This window comes from Maylandia zebra, linkage group LG4 (genome assembly GCF_041146795.1).
Source record: "Maylandia zebra isolate NMK-2024a linkage group LG4, Mzebra_GT3a, whole genome shotgun sequence".
NCBI lineage: Eukaryota > Metazoa > Chordata > Actinopteri > Cichliformes > Cichlidae > Maylandia > Maylandia zebra.
The window spans coordinates 34,627,721-34,647,880 of record NC_135170.1 but is presented as its reverse complement, the minus strand read 5'-3'; the positions used below and the strand labels follow the sequence as shown (position 1 = coordinate 34,647,880).

Here is a 20,160-nt window from a genome sequence, read left to right as displayed (position 1 = left end):
AGCCTTGTCCCTTGCACACACAGATTTCCTGTCAGAATCTTAGATAACAGTTTTAGATTGAGGAACATCATTTTGAAGTTCCACAATTTGTAGAAACGTTTTTTTGCAGATTGGTGAACCTCTGCCTCTCCAAGATGCTCTTTTTTTTAACCCAATCATGTTACTGACCTGCTGCCAGTTAACCAGCTGTTTCTTTTTAATACTGTTTACTTTTTATGCCACATCTCAGTTTTTCCACACATTCTTTTTTTCTTTTTTTTTTAATGAAATCGTACATGTTTTCTTTGCTCTGTTGGGAATAAAATATGGGTCTTTGAGATATGCAAAGAACGCCATTGTTTTTGTTTCCATTTTACACTTTAATCCAATGTTAATTTTGGATTGACATTAATTTATTACTCTTCTAATTATCTAATTAACATTATCGTGTTTAAAAAAAAATCAAAGTTGTATACAAGATATGCAAGTCAATCCTCACCTAGATGTCTACACTTGCTGGACTTTTTCAGAAAGAGAAGGCTTCTGTTCAACATAAACCTTATATCTCTTTGAGCACTGATTTGTACCTGCAGTGTGGATTATTAAGCTCTAAGTAACATCATTTTGCACACTCCTTAGCGAACTACTGGAGCTTGCTAGCTACACTATCTGGTCTATTGGGTCACACCTGTTAATATTTGAATTCAGGTGTATGAATTGAAGCAACTAGCCATGCAGTCTGCCTTTACAGACACAAGTCTGTGTAATAGGAAGCCACCACTGAATCACATCAGTTTGCACAGACCCTCACGCTAACAATCGGATAATGAAACTTACGTCACTGGGTCCATTTGGTTAAGTAAATCCGTTGGGCATCTTTCTTTGCCTTTAGACAATAATTCTGATGCCAAAAGATCCAAACAGGACAGGCAAAAAAAAAAAGCGAAAAAATGATTCTTGTATAACATTCACATTTCTTTGATGATCTGAAACATTAAATTTTACTGTACATTTTCAGAAGATGCTTTTTAAACATACTTCTGATCTGACTCATCTATGATCTCTAAAAGGTTTCACCTGTTAGGACGGCTACACAAATACTATTTTACTGGAAGAGATTTTTTTCCCCTAAAATCTTTAGACCTGAGAGTGAAACTGATCAGGGCAAATTACACTTTCTGTCTCAGGGTTTCTACTCATTAGCACTTACATAGACTGAAGCAGCGAAACTTTGGATGGGATAAAAACAAACACATAACTGTTTTATCCTGTTTCGAAAAAAATTGGAAACGGTTTTGCTTTCAGACCATAGTAGCTGGTGTCATCACAGTAAGTGCTGAACTGATGGAGCTAATCCCAAGTTTTGTAACTGCATCAGTTCCCATTTAAACAAAAATAAAACACAATTATTAACTGCATTAAGATATTGTTGATGAATTGCTCTAATATAGCTGAACTGATCTACATCACTTAGAATATATATATATAGCTAACTGTAAAAAATTATATAAAAGATTTTTTATACATTTTTATTAGTTTTTTCATACTTTTGACACAGAACTTCAGTTTTTTGAAAATGGGATTTGAAAAGTTATTCTGTGCACATGTATTTATTGCATGCTCACTGGTTAGTTGCTACACAACTTTAACAGCTCGTGAATACAATCATTAACTTAACCTATCACATGGCAGCCACTCAGTGCATTTAGCCATGTGGATATAGTCAGGAGGAGAATGTTCCAAACAAGAGAAAATGTCCAGTGAGCATCAGTTCTCTGGGAAAAGGTATCTTATTGATGTCACAAGTGAGGGGGGAATGGATGGACTGCTTCAAGCTGATAGCAAGGAAACAGCAACTCAAATAACCACTCAGCTGTTTAAAACTGAACAACAGAAGATTGGAAATATGCTGCCTGGCCCGATGAGTCTTAGTTTCCGCTGTGACTTTTCAAATGGGAGGGTCAGAATTGGCTCCTGAATTTCCCGACCGTTGAAAATCCTCTGGTGCGCATTTCAGCATTTTTAATTACAGTGATTTATAGCCACATGTGAAGCTTCTATTTGACTAGAGGCCAAATACTTTGTGGGATCATTCACTGTTACGTCAAGTGGAAGTGGGAAACCTTTCCATTTAGACTTGATGTGATAATGAGATCTTCTTATGTTGACTTTGTGCTTCATTTGTAGCTCAACAATAGTAATGTACAGGTGATTGGTATCATGTTCAATCACACAGAGGGACAAATAGGAGTTTGTTTATAATAGACAATGCAAAGGTCTCATGCACAATTTTGTATTGCTTTGTTTTGTGTAAGACTCTACAGTTTAAAAGGGTTTACCCAGACTGAGGTGAGAGCAAAAGGCCATGGCTGCTCTACAGACTCTGGCTTTTATCTCTGTAATTGGTGAGTTTTTACATTAGACTTTGATTTGTTAAAGAGACGTTCTCTCTGTAGTTGTGTAGGATCTGAAGTTTCAGGTCACGTGTTTTTCTTGTCTACATGTTTCATCTTCCCAGCAGGGTTTTCCTGCAGTCTGACTTCAGAGTGCTCATACTATAATCTACTGGACTACTTGAACCTGACCTCATCAAATGTTGCTCTGGAAACCATGCGGCCAGTGAAAAACTGGACCAGAAGCACCTTTGTTCAGGTGGACTTGTTTTTGTTGGGCATTTTAGAATCGGTAAGCATCCTTATCGTCCTTCTTGCATGGACTGAACAAAAGCAGAAAAGCATTTCAAACATTATACCTTAGGATGTGTCTGATCTTCAACCACACTTGTGATGATTTGCAAATAATTTTGGTTCACCTTTTACACAGCACAACATTTTTTGGATGCATTATTGTTTTAGAGCATCAGAACCTTAGAGGATAAAGAAATACACCCCTGACTATGTGGATTAATAAATACTGATCCTTTTAAGATAACAACACAGTTCCTTGGAAATTCCCTAGATAACTTATCTCTTTGCTGTTTACTGTTTCCAGAATGAGAAGTCTCAAACTTTCACAAATGAAATCAGGGTCCACATGGTAAGAATCTGTGTGGCACATTCAAAAACCAAGATGATCACTTTGAACAATGCTGACAAATGGACCAATCAGCAGTTACATAAACACGAGCTCTGTAGGCTCGTGATTTATTCATTATTTCTATTATTCATATTTTTTCTGGCACTTTTTAAAACTCAGCTTTTCATTCTTTCCAGAGTTGGACAAATGAATTCCTGACTTGGAACCCTTCAGAGTTTTGTGGGATAGAAAAGCTGTCCATTATGACATCAATGTTGTGGTTCCCTGATGTAATCATTCTTGAAGAGTAAGTATAGCTCATTGCAGAAATGTAGATTTTGTTTGCAGGGATTTTATATAAAAGGGTACAGGACTGTGCAAAAGTCTTGAGCCATATTTTGCTAGGAAAATGGGAAATGGGTGCAGTGATTTAAACTGTCACAAACTGGCTGTGTGCAGGCAGGAGAGGACCCAAATGCAAACTTGCAGAGACGAAAAGTAAACTCAAAAAGAACACACTGAGGGATAACGAGGGGAATGAGGCACAGGAGGAGAGCACAGCTGGGAGTGATTAGGCAGGACGAGACAAGGGAAGCAAAACTAGAAACATAAACATAGGATGCAGACTGTCAAAGTAAAACAGAGCAAACATGGAAGACAGAGAAACCAAGAGACTAAGAACTCTAAATAGCACAAAAGCAAAGACTATTAATAATAAACAACACAAAACACTGGGTCACAGACTCAGGACCATGACAGTAACGTGCAAACATACACGGAAATGTAGTATACAAGATTATACGGAGTTCACATCATTCTAACAAGCTTGGAAGACACTATTTGATATGACCGATTTTTATTGTAATTTCTTTAAATAGTCTTCAGGAGTAGTTCTCCAGGCTTCTTGAAGGACACTTACGGCTCTTCCTTGGATGTTTCTTTCTTTTGTCCTGTTCTCTTTTAAGAGAATCCCACACTGCTTCAATAATGTTGAGGTCCAAGCTCTGAGGAGGCCAGTCAATGGTTGGTAGAGTTTAATTGTGTCTTTCTATCCAGGTCTGCTTTTACTGAATTGGGAGTGTGTTTGAGATCGTTGTCATGCTGAAAAACTAAGCTGTTGCCAGACGCTTTTCACACGGTACTGCACAGCGGTTAAAAATCTAACAGTGCTTTTCTGTTTTTATAATTCCATCAGTTTTAAGATCTTTAACACCACTGGCTGAAATGCAGCCCCAAACATGACAGAGCCTCCATCGTGTTTTACAGATGGCAGTGTTGTACTCACTGACCTCCTCGATAAAGAAATTAACCAAAAATGTCCAATATAGATTTAGTGCATTAGACCTGTTGCTGCTGATTTTCAGTCTAGTTCTTGAGTAATTTGCCACACTTCAGCCTTTCCTCCCAATTTCCCTTCCTAAACAACCGTTCTTTAGGAAGCAAGCACTCACCACTGAGGCTGAAGTGAACTGGTTTAGCTGGATTAGATGATGGTCCAAATGCATCCATCTGCTGGATTATTTTCCTTTTGCCTGAGAACATGATTTTCAGTTACTGTTCAATTTTGTTCTCGATTTCTTCAGTTTCCTTAATTTTTATATTTTCACACCATGGCGAGATATGGCAAGTTTTCATCTCATTGTGAATCAGTTTGTTGGTGCAAAAACACTGGTTTTGTCAATAGGGCCCAGAAGCCAGTGAATGGAGACACACACAGAAGCAGCAATAAGATTTTAACAAGGTTATTTGTGCTTATTGAGTAGCACCTCCTAAATCTGGGTCTGTATGCACCGACAGAGATGTAGGTGGTGTTTGACGGATGGAACGGCGAGATCAGTCTTGGGTTCCTGGAACGGGTGGTTGGTAACCTAGGGAGGCTTCAAAAGGTAGCGACCAGTTGCAGACAAGGTAAGCTAATTAGGAGCGTACTGTATACAAGGAAGTTGCAAAGACCAGGTAGCAGGGTTTCTCGCTGTGACTCAGCAGAGGGCCGACTCCAGCTCCTGGTTGGGCCTTTTGATTTGCTCATTGGGTTTAGGGTGGTACCCGAGGCTGAGGCTGACCCTGGCTCCCAGTACAGAGCAGAAGGTTTTCCAAACCTGTGAAGTGAACCGAGGACCTTTAGGAGCTTGGCTGTGTTGGAGGCAGAACGAAGTTTATCTAAAGCAATGAAATGGGCTGACTCGGAGAACATATTAGGATTACGGTTTTCCCGGAGAAGATGGGTAGGCCAGTGACAAGGTCTAGTACTATGTGTGACCAGGATCTGTGAGGGGTGATTAGCGGTTGGAGTAAATCTGATGGTAATTTGGTGCTATTATTGCTTTGTGCACAAGTGGAACAGACAGCTACATAATCCTTGACATCGTTTTCTAGAGTTTACTTCCAGAAGTAAAGAGATAGTCCTACTTACTGTGGGGTGACAGAAGAACTTTGGTGTTGTCAGTGTCCCAGGTGATGGCGCCCACCTTGCAGGTGGCAGGTAACATATTTGCAGGCTCAGGTTCATCAGCGTTGGAGGTGAACTGTAGCAACAAGGTGTCAGGCTTGAAATTCCTGGAACCTGGATGAAATCCAATTGAGAAATTAAAGTACCCAAAAACAGAGACCAACAAGCTTGGTGGGTGTGAAGTCTTTTAGCAGTTCTTAGTTAAGTTACGTTTTTGTGATCAGTCCAAATGGTAAACAGTTGCCCATCTCCTTCTAGCAGGTGACGGCATTCTTCTAGAGCTAGCTTAATTGCTAACAGTTCCCAGTCACCTACATCATAATTCTGCTTGGCATGAGATGTGATGATGCAAGAAGGTGCTACAGGGCTGCAGTTTAACTTGGGGCCTTGAACGTTACAAGAGTATGGCCCCGACTCCAGAATTGGAGGCATCTGCTTCTACGGTGAATAGTTCTGTGGTGTTAGGGTGGAACAAAATATGTGCAGAAGTGAACAGTTGTTTCAGTCTAACAAAGGCTGCTTCGACTTCAGGGGACCAGACAAATGGAACTTGGTGGAGGCTAGGTGAGTGAGGGGTGTGGTTACCTGGCTGTAATTCTGAATAAAACCTCATCAGAAATTGGCAAAGCCCAGGAAGCATTGAAGGTGTTTTTGTGACGTGGCAGTGGGCGATTCGCTCACAGCTTGAATCTGCGCTGGATCGGTCTTTATCTGTCCCCCTTCCAGAATCTACCCAAGAAAGGTGACAGAAGAAGAATGGAACTCACATTTTTATGGCGTATAATCGATTCTCTGGAAGACGTCACACTTCTTCACTGCGTACAGCTCTAGATACTGTAACTCTTCTGAAAAAGAGAGCCTAACATCAGAAGTACGTGACTCTCTGGTAACTCTCATATGTGCACCTTGAAGCAAATAACTCGTAAACTGGAGAGGAAATGGTGTCCCCCTAATTTAGATCATCATTTAGCCTGCTTGCTTGTCTAAAAAAAAAGCTAGAACATCTTACTATTCATCACTGATTGAAGAAAATAAGAAGAACCCTAGGTATCTCTTTAGCACTTTAACCAGGCTGACAAAAACCATTCCTTTAACATTAACTAGTAATGACAAGCAAAATTTGAACCATTAGAAAAAAGATTACTCATTACCATCTCACAGATGCAACGATGCGTATGGCTACTTTCAGTACCACTGATATTCATTTTCTCCAATTGATCTTCAGTAAATGCTTCCTCCAAACCATCAACATGTCTTTTAGACCTCATTACTACAAGACAACTCAAAGAAGTCCTGCCATTAATTAATGCTTCAATCTTAAACATTATCAACCTATCTCTATTAGTTGGCTAAGTACCACAGGCCTGTTAAAAGGGAGTTTATCCTTCCCACTGTCGCCAAAGCGCTTGCTCATATGGGGGTCATATGATTGTTGGGGTTTTCTCTGTTTTCTTTTATTATTGTAGATTCTTTACCTTTCAGTACAAAGAAGCTTGAGGCAACTGTTTTTGTGATTTGGCGCTACATGAATAAAATTGAATTTAACTGAATTGAATGTTCATGTAAAATAATACAAATTCGTTGTACAGAATGAGAGTTTGTTGTTGTGAACTGCGATACAGCAAGTATTAGTCTGAAATGAAAGGAGATTGCTGCACTTCCTCTGAGCTGTCAGGCTGCAGGGATTTTTTTAAGGTTAAAGTAAAGAAACTGAAACAGCCAGCTGTAGGCAAGCTTTGATGATGAATAACCAACCCCTTAATTACTTTACTGGCAGATGACTGATGCGTTTCCTCTTCTCTCTGCAGTGTTTCTGATGATGGGAGCATGCGGATGAGTCCACTGGTCACTGTGTATTCCAACGGTTCAGTGAAGGCAGACTTTCAGCAGCGGCTGACCTTTGCGTGCCGTTTAAATCTCTTCGCGTTCCCCTTTGATTTGCAAACGTGTTACATCTCATTTTCATCTCTGAACTCTGATGGTAAAATACACCAGATTAACTGTAATAATTGGTTCACTTGCTCTTTTTTGTCAGAGCAAATGATTTGGAGTCATTTGTTATTGTCTTCATAGTGGACTCTATAACATTTGGAACGATCAGCGACAAAAGATTCCTTACTCAAGTCTCTGATACAGTCATGCTTACAAGGGGACAGTGGGAACTCAAACACATCGACATATACTCAACTAACCAAACCATTGAAAATAAAAGCTACGTTTCTTTCAGAGTAAGACAATATCTGGGATGACATTTCAGTAATAGCTCTTTCACAGATGCCCATATCTCTTTGTCTCTAATGACTCTGTTTTTACAGGTGTCGATGTTGAGGAAGCCCATGCTTTATGTGATAGATTTCATCATACCCCTCTTCTATTTCCTGATCATGGATTTGGCTTCATTCTTCATTAGTGAGTCCAAAGTGGAAAAGCTGAGCTTCAAAGTGACAATACTTCTGTCCATCTCTGTCTTACTGCTGCTTCTTGCGGACATATTGCCGTCCACTGAAAAAGACATGCCAATCATATGTGAGGATTCAGATAAGACATTTTACTTGCACTATGTTGTATATATATTTTTTCCACAAATTTATATTGTTGCTCTATCTGTGCTGCTAAACCAAAGATCTGCTAAACTATTTTTCATTGTTTGTGCAACAGTGACAATAAAGATCATCTCATTTCTTATCTTTCTTTGTGGCAGACTTTTGTAAAATAGCACTGACACATAATCTCTCTGCATCTCACTTCTAGCCATTTATTGCATGGTCATCTTTACAATGGTGGCTGTAAGTGTCCTGGAGACCATGCTGGTGATGTTTTTAATGGACTTTGAAGGTTTTAGTTGTTTTTATAAGAAGGCTGAAAACTGTGAAAATGCCAAGACTGATGTTCAGCTGGAACCCATGGAAGGTAACCTCTTTTTTGAGATATGGAAATGAAATTACAGACCATTAGTCCCCATGATTTGACTTTAAGTTTGGTCTCTATGAACCACTTTTTGTTCATCTGCTGTCTGGCGCTGGCCATGTACATAGAAATTTGTTGACAATCCGAAGCTTTTTCCCTGACATGGAATAATCAACTGGGAATAATTGACAAGCATCATATTCATATTATTAGTATTATAGTAACTGATTATTATATTGGCTAGTGTCTTTATTTCCTGCACAGATTCTGCTGAAACTTTAAAAAAGGGTGAGGGGAAACCGAAAAGAAGTGACCTACCCAGTGACTGTGACCTTCTGAAGTTAATCCTTGATGAAGTGAAGGCAGTTCAAGACAAAACTGGAAGACAGGACGAAGTCAATGGAAAGCAAGAAAGCTACAGGAGACTGGCTGCAATCATAGATCGTGTGTTCTTTGTTTTATATTTGATTGCTTCCACAATTTTTATGGTGTTGGGATATTTAAAGTGGATTCCACAAATGATCTGATTTAAATTTGAGTAGATTTCGTGTTGTGTGTATAATCCATCAGTGCATGAAAATAGATGTTTTAGTTGTGAAACATCACCTACGCAATGTTAGTAAATGCATGCAGTGCAGGATGAAACATGTTAATAACTACTGCACGTCTTTTTCAAAACTTGAGGAAACCCACTCTGGAAGGTCATTGAAAAGAAAGTGAAAACAAAATAAGAACAAAGACTAATTATAAAATACAAAACTAATTCAGGTTTCTTGTTGCCAAAGGGTATTGTCTGAGTCTCATCTATCTCCAGGGTTTACAGAGAATGGTCCAAACGGGCCTCTTAACCTCTGATGGCTACACTCAGCAGGAAAACACGTTTTGTCACAAACCTCAAACAGTCTCAATTTGGGTTTTTTGGAGATGGAAATGAATTTGGTGTACTCAAATATTTTCAACAGTCACTTTCAGTCCAATAGAGCACCTTTGGCATGTATAGGAATGGGAGACTCATATCATAGATGTGCAACTGTATGTCAATATGGACCAAAATCCTCTGAGGAATGGTTTCTCTGAAGACACATTCGTCAGCTACCTGTGAGCAGAATCAAAAAAATCTCAACATGTGTCAGGTTATGTCCAGTTGAAGACTCCTGACCAGGGTCAACAGCTTAGAGGATGGGCCTCCGCAACAGGAATGCAGGAGCAGTAATGACTCTTCTGTGTAATTCTTACCTTGCGGACGTTTGGTGAGATTCTATTTATTTGACCTATTATATATTGTTCAAGCTTTTTGTCTTGGGTTAATTAATGTTTTGGTTGCTGTAACACATGAATTTCCCAACTTGTGGGATGAATAAGGTCGTTGTATTTTTTTCTTGCTGTATAATAAAAGTATCCAGTAACTCAAAACTGTTCTATTTTCAACTTCAGTCACATAAGTCTAGAGACAAGTTGGCAACTATCTTGCGACCAGTGGTTGCTATTCCCAAACAAGTTGGTAAGGGTTTCTTGGATGTTTGTGATCGTTACTTGATACAATCAAGTTGCATGTAGTTTGCATGGTTACAACTTATCCAACCATTCATGTGATTGTTTTGGTGGCTAGCAGAATGAAGAGATTGCCTGTAGTTTCCAATGAAGACGCTGACATGCTGCAAATGATTGGTAACTATTTGCTGTGCTTCAGCAGAACTTTAAAAAAAAAAAAAAAGGCTGATGCAAACTGGAAACAGAATATTTGCCTTCAAAATAAAAGTTGTGCTCATTGGTGTTGCCATGTTTCAAGATGTAGAATTTTACTCTCTGTTTCCAACTTACGCTGCTTCATCACAGCTCAGAGAGTAGTTGATAGCAAGTTGTATTATAACAAAGTGGAGCAACTGGTAAGAACTGTAACTCAGCTGTCACAGTTGATGTAAAATCACAGAGAATTTACAAAAATGGTTAATAAATCAATAAGCATAATAGATCGTTAAAGTTAAAAGTACTGAAAATAAACAAAGCATTCATATAAAAATATTAATAGGCATTTATCAAAATGCACATGATACTGTATGTCTTATACACACTCTGGCAGGATGGTGCTCCATGCTAGCCAGCAACAGAGCGCTAAGCTTAACAGTGTCCTAACATTACAGGGAAACGTAAATCATCTAAACATTCTAGTATCCTATTGGTACATTTGCAAATGCAGTCAGCACATCTCAACATATATATTTCTACAGTTCAAAAGCAGAAATGCTCATTTAATACTAAGGTTGGGCATTTGGATGACTATATTGACTATTGACAATAGGCTTAGCCTTTTACCGATTGTTTTTACAAGAGTTATTTATTTATTTTTCTATGAATAAGTTTCCTAATCATTTTGTCTGAAACTAAGAGAACCAGCCAACGGAAAAAATAATTGCGCTCTTTTAACGGTGTCTTCTTCCAGCTGCAAGCAAATGCACCCTCATGGTGCGCCCAAATGCAGCGATTCATTTACTCGAACAGTAGGCTATGTTCAGAAAAAACAAAACCATTTTATTTTAATAAAAAAAAGACCTATAATGGTGGGTATGGAAACAAAGAAAAACTGGCTTCTTTTTTCCACTATAACCATGTTTACAGGCCGTTACAGAGTTTATCTGTCTTACACACTCAACCAAACAACAAACACAAAATTAAACAAAAACTAAGTTAAAAATCAAAATGTCTCTTCCGTCAAATGTTAAAAAAAATCTCAGACTCAATGTTAAGTCTGGTTTGGTACATGTCAAATAAATAAATAAATGAATGAATAATCCAAAAAGTAGATAGATAGATAGATAGATAGATAGATAGATAGATAGATAGATAGATAGATAGATAGATAGATAGATATACCGAAACAAACAAGAAACGAAGTTAAAATATTCCCTCCAAACAAAACGTATAAATTCTAAATGTGCAGGGTTACATGGCTCCGCCCATCAAAAAGTCACCTGCACAAATATACCGCCTATCGTCATTTATTGGACTGACGATTGTCGGTTGGAAAATTTACTATAACTTTAATTACATATCGCCCAACCTTATTTTAAACCTAAAAGGAGACAAACGAAGACCGATGCTCAGACACAATGCTTCTCTTTCCGCCGCTTTATTGGGAGGGAGGCCAGAGCTCCCCCTTCTGGCAACTGCAGGCATAACATCAATCACGATTAATAAATTACAGTGGAACCCCGACTTACGAAATTATTCGTTCCAGAAGGTCTTTGGTAAGTCAAAATTTTCGTAAGTCGAAGCACCTTTTTCCATCGCCTTTTGAGCTGGCTGAAGACGAAGTTCTTGGCGGAGGAGGAGGTGGCGGAGGTTGAAGAAAGCATACATACATACGTGTACATGTATATAACATTATGGAATTTAATTTAATTTTTAAAAATTTTCTATTTTATCTATTTCGTTACACGGGCATTTTGCCGTATCATGGGCAGAAATATTGCTGTTAAGTGCCTTCGTAACTTGAATTTTTTGTTAAATGGGGTCTTCGTAATTCCACTGTACATGGATTAATCCTCAGGCTCACCAAGTAGATCATGGATTGAATTTTAAACAGGTTGTAGTCATACATAAAAATGGCTATAATTTATCAACGGTTATAAATGTTTTTTAAACTCTTGAACTGTGTTAAATGTATAATCTACTGTCGAACCATACACAGCCAAAATTAAGAATATTTTACCATTGTTCAAACATTTTATTTCTCACTTTCAGTATTTGATCTGTTGTCTTTGAAGTATTTTGCAAGTAACTGAGTTAATTAAAGAATAGCTGAATTTTACATTCTGAACAGTGCTTAAACTTTCTGAAGATTTCACACATAATTGCATAAAACCTCTGGTAATTACATTCTGTATTATACCTGAAAATATAAATTCATAATCAGTGACTTAGAGCGTCACTTTTCAAAGTAAAACTGAATTATCATTAAATATTTACGGGCACTGCGAAGAGTTTGCTCACTGAAAACCTGTCTACTCTCTCCTGGTTTAATACTTGTTGACTTTTTGACTCAGCTGCCAGCCAATGACATGAATGCAGAGGTGATTAGTATTATTTCCCTTTCAATAGCACACAGGAACAAATAGAAGGATTTTAGTATACTTGACAGTTCATTTTTTACATATATTAATTTCTCCTTCACACTATTGTATGACTCTGTTCTATGTAAGCAGCTGTGCAGTTTAAAAGCATTTACTGGGACTGAAGGCAGACAGCCATGACTGCTCTGAGGACTCTAACTTTTCTTTCTTTAATTGGTGAGTTTTTAAATTTGACCTTGATTTGAACATTTTAATTATTTTTCTGAACTTTACTTGGATGAGTTTCTGATGTTTAGGTCTTACATTTTGCCTGTAAGTTACGATTTTGTGTTTTTTTGCCAGCAGGGTTTTCCACCAGTCAGACTTCAGACTGTTCATACTATGATCTGCTGAACTACTTAAACATGACTGAATCAAATACTGTTCTGCAAATCATGAGACCAGTGAAAAGCTGGACCAACTCCACACTCGTTCAGCTCGACATGTTTCTGTTGGGTATTTTAGAAGTGGTAAGTGTCTCCACACTCCTTCTTTTTTTTGCACAGATTTCTGCACATTTACATCGAATTATATTCATGAATCTGTTACCTTTATTTAAAAGCTATGTTTACACAAAAATAAATCCAAGGGACTGCGCTTTATCAAATTTGAAAAACGAGTAAAACTTTATCCAACCAACTCAGATTTGTCTGAAAACATTTCAAGGGAAAGATGCACATCATAAAAGGAATTATGGCCTGGTCCTTCAAAGGTTTTAGGGGAAATATCTTCTACTACGGCTCTGTAAATATAGACTTCCAGGTGTGGAGGTTCAACAGTCTTTATAGCTAGATCTTCAGCTCTCTTCTCATCTAATGTCCATCACAACACCTAAGTTGTCAATACTTGTTAATGTTATTTATATTTGGTGTCTTCTTTTTGTTATGACTATGACCTACCCAGGGTTCTTTGTCTGGGTTGTCTCTTGATTATATCTCGTATGTGTTTATATTATTATTATTACCAGAAAGAATTTAAAATTGAGTACTGTAACCTCAAGCCTTGGGCCTTTTGAATGTTGGTTTCATGTATGTTTCCATTTAAGTTTCTGTTTTCTGTTGATTTCCATAAGTTGTTATGAGCCTCTTAGTCCTCATAGTAGATTGGTTCAGGTATTTGTTGTTGTGGCATTTGGTTAGTTCCCTCTGTGCTGCCTCATTCCCATATTTTTAGAGAAATTTGTTAAAAGAATAAATGACGCCAGAAACTAACTATCTATCTATCTATCTATCTATCTATCTATCTATCTATCTATCTATCTATCTATCTATCTATCTATCTATCTATCTATCTATCTATCTATCTATCTATCTATCTATCTATCTATCTATCTATCTATCTATCGATATTAACCCGTTCGATACAGTGCTACAGTGCTTTCGGTTCGGTATGCATATGTATTGAACAATACAATATTTTTAATTTATTTGATCAACTTATCTTATGCTGTCTGTGTTGAGAGCTCAGTGGATCTGCGTTCGACTACTCCGCCTAGGCTGCACTGTTGAGCGCAGATCCACTGAGCAGCACAAGCTAGCGAGACAGAAGTTATGCTAGTTGCAACATGGCAACTGCCTCAACGCTACCCGAAATTGAACCTCCCCCACCCTCATTCAGATCTGGTGTTTGGAACTGTTTTGGTCTTCATGTGAAGCATGACCCTGATGGTAAGCCAAAGTATCGAACTGAACCCAACCGTGAATTTTGTGTATCGTTGCACCCCTAATACATATAATAATAATAATTCATCTGAGTTCAGCATTTTAATCAAGCTGAAAAGTGTGAATACTGATGTTGGTGTTGCTGATTGTCTGCAGGAGGAGAAGTCTCAAACTATCGCAACTCACATCTGGCTCTACATGGTAAGAATGTGGACTGGCAGTGTCGTCATTTTTAGTTTACTGTTTGAAAAACCATTGTCTGTTATCAGTAAATATATCAACTTTAGTGACATTCTTGGCTCTTTTAACTCTCACACAGTTCGTGTTAAGTCAGAATTATCTTTAAATCCAAACTTTTACTTTTCCTAGTCTTGGACAAATGAGTTCCTTACTTGGAATTCTTCAGACTTTTGTGGGATAGAAGAGATAACCCTTCCAAAATCACTTCTGTGGATCCCCGATGTGAGAATCAATGAGGAGTAAGTACTGTTCATTACACAAGTGCAAAATAACTTGGACTTATACACAGTTTTATTCTGGGGTAATTCCTACAAGGAAAGCAAGCTGCCCAGGAAAAAGTCTGACTTACATTAGCTTGAATACCTGATTAACAATACGGAAACTTCAATTTTGGTCCAAGTGTGAAATATACACACAACACTGTAGACATAACTTATCTAGACTACAGCTGGGTTCAGACATCTAGGAAACATTTGTCCGCAGAACATTTGCAAAGATATTTTGTTAATTGAAAATTGGGGGTTGAGACCCTGCACAGGTCTCACCCAGGCCATCACAACAAGTGGATATAAATTATAGATTTTTTATTGGAGTAATACCTTTAGTACATGAATGACATCAAACTGAACTCCAGGAGTGAGCAAAACATTTACTCACGGATCCACCTCACTAGGCTCTGCAGCGAGGACATCTGTATGTTTGGGTTGGAGAAGTTGCAACAGCAAACATACAGAACACCTACAACTACCTGAGTGTCCCATAGGCCAACAGGAAGCATGAGAAAGACAGAAGATGGTCAGCAAAACCAAATACCTCCAAAAGATAAAGAAAGATCCTCAAAAGCCAGTTCAGCAGATTTAAGCTGCCATTATGCATGCCCTACCAGCCATCAGATATCGAACTGGCCATAGAGAAGTAAACAGGACATGCCACAGATGTCAAAACTTTTCACAATGCACAGTCCAACAAAAAGAAAAAAGCGTGGCAGAAACTAATGAGTATCAAAGGCACAATCCAGCATCCATAAATTCAGGAACACTGTCCCCTGATGTGAGCTGCTGCCGGAGTGACAATGATAAGGACTGCAAGGAGGGAGTATCCCAGAATTCTTCTCAGATGTACAGTTAGGTCCATATATATTTGGACACTGACGAAAGTTTGTTTTTACCTGTTTACTGAAACATATTCCAATTATAACATAATGTATAGACTCAGCTTCATTTGAGGATATGCACATTCAAATTGAATGGAGGGTTTAGGAGTTTCAGTTCCTTAATATGTGCCACCAATTTTTTAAATTGACCAAAGGTAATTGGACGGTTGACTCAAAGGCTTTTTTATGGGCAGGTGTGGGTAGTTCCTACGTTATGTCCTTATCAAATAAGGAGACAAAAAGCCTGGGCTTGATTTGAGGTGTGGTGCTTGCATTTGTAAGATTTTGCTGTGAACAGACGACGTGCAGTCAAATGAACTCTCCGTGCAGGTGAAACAAGCCATACTTAAGCTGCGAAGACAGAAAAACCCATCCAAGAAATTGCTAAAATATTATTATTAATCTACAGTTTGGTACATTGTGAGAAAGAAAGAAAGCACTGGTGAAGACCTGGGCGTCCACAGAAGACCACAGTGGTGGATGATCACAGAATCATTTCTATGGTGAAGAGAAACCCACTCACAACAGCCAAGCAAGTGAACACCACTCATCAGGAGGAGGGCTTATTGATATCCCAATCTACCATAAAGAGAAGAGTGCATGAAAGTAAATACAGAGGGTTCAGTGCAAGGTGCAAGCCACTCATAAGCCTCAAGAATAGAAAGGCAGGATTGGACTTTGACAGAAAACATCTGAAAAAGTCAGCAGAGTTCTTTAAAACTAAACTTTCTTTAGAAATATGAAACCAAGATCAACCTCCACCAGAATGATGGCAGGAAAGAAGTATGGAGAAGGCGCAGAACAGCTCATGATCCAAAGCATGCTACATCATGTGTAAACCACGATGGAGGCAGTGTGATGGCTTGGGTGTACATGGCTGCCAGTGGGACAGGGACACTAGTGTTTATTGTTAATATGACACAGGACAGAAGCAGCAGAATGAATTCTGCTCAAATCCAGCTAGATGCAGTCAGACTGATTGGGCGGTGTTTCATACGACAGATGGACAATGACCCAAAACATACAGCCAAAGCAAGCCAGGAGTTTATTAAAGCAAAGAAGTGATATATTCTTGAATGGCCAAGTCAGTCACCTGATCTTAACCCAACTGAGCAGTTCAGATGTTGAAGACTAAAGACTAAAGAAAGGCCAACAACTTAAACAGCAACTGAAGGCTAGAGGTGGGAATCACCATACATCCCACGATACGATATTATCACAATACTTAAAGCACAATACGATACTATTGCAATTTTTTAAAATATTTTGCGATATTCAGATTCTGTACATAAAGGTAAACTTTATCAATATTCATTTTATCTAATATCAAAGTCTCACACTCAGTCTTTCTCTCATTTCAGTTTTATTGTTGACAAACTGAACGGTTTGTATTACAGTCTAGTCCAACTTAACTGAATGCATCCATCTGGTACAATTATAGCTATTTATGAAAACTATGCAGCCCCTTCAGCAACTGAAGAATTTGAAAGTAAATTAAAACAAAACATAATTTTACATTAAATAAAAAAGTTTTAAACTTAATCAAAATAAAACATGTCTTAAATTAAAATAAGTAAACTGTCATGTTTATTGCTGCCAAAAAAAGTTAAACACATTTGACAGTGTCAGGATTCTTGCTCAGAAAAAGGATCAACATGCTCTGAAGTCAGAGCACAAAAACCTTTTTTGTAACAAAATATCGATTTCTGCTGTCCCTGTATCGATACATTATTAGCAAACAAAATATCACGATACTACACAGCATCGATTTTTTTCCCCCACCCCTAGTAAAGGCCTGGCAGAGCATTAAAAAGGGGGAAAGCCAGCATTTGGTGATGTCCATGAGTTCAAGACTTCAGGCTATAATTGCCAGCAAAGCTTTCAACCAACTATTGGAAATGAATATTTTATTTTCAGTTATTTAATTTGTCCAATTACTTTCCAGCAGAATCCATTAATTTACTTTGAAATGAAGGGATTGTGTTAAAAAAATCATGCTTTAGTTCTTCATATTTTTATGCAATTTTTTTTTGTTCAACCCTGAAGTGTACAGGGAGCTACCAAACCATTTATAGAGGTGTTCTCAGGAGATGAATACACAACTTTATTACACACTCAGTGCAAAACTTGAAATTATAACAGTGAGAGTGAAAAATAAAGTTAATTTCTGACTCTCCTCCTGCGTCTGCTGTTGTCCCCTCAGTGTTTCCGATACCGGGAGCATTCAGGAGAGTCTTCTGGTCACCGTGAATTCCAGTGGTTGGATGTACACGAGTGGACGCCAGCGGCTGACCTACACCTGCAGTCTGGATCTCACGATGTTTCCTTTTGATACGCAATCCTGCAACATCACATTTTCAACAATGAGCTCGAATGGTAAATATTGTAAATTGAGTCAGATTACCTCCAGAGCAATTGATGTAACAATTTATTCCTTTTTTTATTGTCTCCATAGAGAAAACGATAAAATTAGGAACATTCAACAGTGACAACGTGCTGAATAAAGTCTCAGCAGAGGCCATGGTTACAATGGGAGAGTGGGAACTCAAAAGCTTGATAACTTTTAATGGATCGAAAGCCAGAAACAGACTTAGATACATGGTAAGAAAATATTTTTGTGATGGGTTTTTTTTTGTGGACAGCTTTTTATCTCATGTCCAGGTCTGATGAATCTGCCTGTTTTACAGGTCACAATGGAGAGGAAGCCAATGCTGTATGTCATAAATCTTATCGTGCCGCTTTTCTTTTTCCTTATCCTGGATTTGGCATCATTCTTCATTAGTGAGGCCAGAGGTGAAAAGCTGAGCTTCAAAGTGACGATACTCCTGTCCATCTCCGTCTTACTGCTGATTCTTCAGGACATGTTGCCCTCCACAGAAAAGAGCCTGCCAATGATCGGTGAGCAGCCTCGTAGATCTAAGATCGAGATTTTAATGAGGTAGAGGGATTTAGTAACAGTACACCGACAAGCAATTTCTCTGCACCTTCTAGCCACATACTGTGCTGGAGTTTTCGCCCTGGTGGGGATTAGTGTCCTGGAGGCCATGCTGGTGACCTTCTTAATCGATCTCGATTGTTATTGTGGTAAGAAGGCCCATGAGGCCCATGAGGATATTCAGCTGCAAACGGGCGATGTCACAGGTATGTGTTTGTAGATTTTCTTTGCAAAGAAACTAACACAGAGATCAATAAGGAGTCAGTTTGTCTCTTTTCCTTCTGTTTGTTATCTCTGTTTTGTTTTTGTTTTTTGTGCGTCACTGGAGTATGGTGGTGTTTTTAAGCTTTTTCACTGAAAACAGCAAAAGTCAACCAGACCAGAAACGTTGTTGCAGCTTGCTCAATAAATGATCTCTTTCATTTCCCACTCAGAGTCTGCTGAAGCCGAAGAGACAGGCCAGGTAAAAGAAGACAGGTGTTACCTTCCTGAGTACTGTGACCTGCTGAAACTAATCCTGGATGAAGTGAGGGCAGTTCGAGGGGAAGCAGGAAGACAGTACAAAGAGAATAAAAAGCATGGGTGCTACAGGAGACTGGCTGAAATCACAGATTATGTGTTCTTTGTTTTATATTTTAGTACTTGTGCTTTGTTTCTGGCGTTCATGTACTTAGTGTGGATTGCAAAGGTTATTTGATTTAGATTTGTTGCACCTGCCTACAAGCCTACACGGTGTGTGTATAATCTGCCAGTGCATGCTTATACGGTGTAGCAGTTACGTTGAAGCCAAGCACACCATTGTTTTTCTTGTGACATTACCAATAAGTTTGATGTGTCACATGGCCCTCTTCCTATTGAAAAAACAAAAGTTGTATCCAAGATGGCCGACTTCTAAACAGCCACCATGGTCACCGCCCATCTTGAGGAGTTCGCCCCCTCACATAGACTAATGTGCCACAAACAGGACTTTAATATCACCAACCATTCCCATGTTATTACGGTGTATCCATATAAATGGCCACCCTGTACTATATGATTGTAGGTTTTAGTAAGGTTTTGTTTGTTTTTTTTAATCTAATGTAATAAGTGTAGTTTACACACATCGATCCAAGTGACCTCCCATTTAGGGGATTTTATCTCAGTCACTATAAAACTACGATGTGTCATGGGTCTCATCACGTCAAAGTCACCCCACTCCATGTAATTGGTAATCAAAACATCGTTTCCAGTAAAGACGCGGCTAAAGCTAAAGCTACTTTGTCTCTAGTGCATGAAAGTCGTTAATAGAAATACAATAAAAGCACAACTCAGATGGAAACTAGCCCGGCTGGGACGGCAGTGCAGGAGGACAGCGCTTAATGATTCTTCTTAATGAGACCTCACAGAATCAAGAATAGATTATTTAGAGACAGACTGATTTAACTATTAATTGATTATTGATTTGCATTTATAACTGTTGTTGTTAACTTCTGCAAATTTTAAATAAAGCTTCTTGAGGGCCTCCAGCTCGCACTGGAGCGGTTCGCAGCCGAGTGTAACGCAGCGGGAATGAGGATCAGCACCTCCAAATCTGAGGCCATGGTTCTCAGCCGGAAAAGGGTGGAGTGCCCACTCCGGGTCGGGGATGAGTTCCTGCCCCAAGTGGAGGAGTTCAAGTATCTCGGGGTCTTGTTCGCGAGTGATGGGAGAAGGGAGCTGGAGATCGACAGACG

At 38.7% G+C, this 20,160-nt stretch overlaps 1 protein-coding gene across 1 annotated transcript; it reads left to right on the top strand.

Moving 5' to 3' along the window:
- The first annotated feature begins 13,988 nt into the window (after positions 1-13,988).
- Positions 13,989-19,936, top strand: LOC143418530 (5-hydroxytryptamine receptor 3A-like). The gene is made up of 8 exons (XM_076883605.1): positions 13,989-14,126; positions 14,277-14,321; positions 14,490-14,599; positions 17,717-17,889; positions 17,969-18,114; positions 18,201-18,411; positions 18,505-18,654; positions 18,883-19,936. Exons 1-8 carry the CDS (start codon positions 14,115-14,117, stop codon positions 19,143-19,145), a joined length of 1,110 nt encoding a protein of 369 aa, XP_076739720.1. The 5' UTR covers positions 13,989-14,114; the 3' UTR covers positions 19,146-19,936.
- Positions 19,937-20,160: the final 224 nt, after the last annotated feature.

Coding starts and splice junctions, on each gene's coding strand:
- LOC143418530 (XM_076883605.1), top strand. Junction 18,412..18,504: donor AAAGAGCCTGCCAATGATCG/GTGAGCAGCCTC, acceptor TGCACCTTCTAG/CCACATACTGTGCTGGAGTT. Junction 18,655..18,882: donor GCAAACGGGCGATGTCACAG/GTATGTGTTTGT, acceptor TTTCCCACTCAG/AGTCTGCTGAAGCCGAAGAG.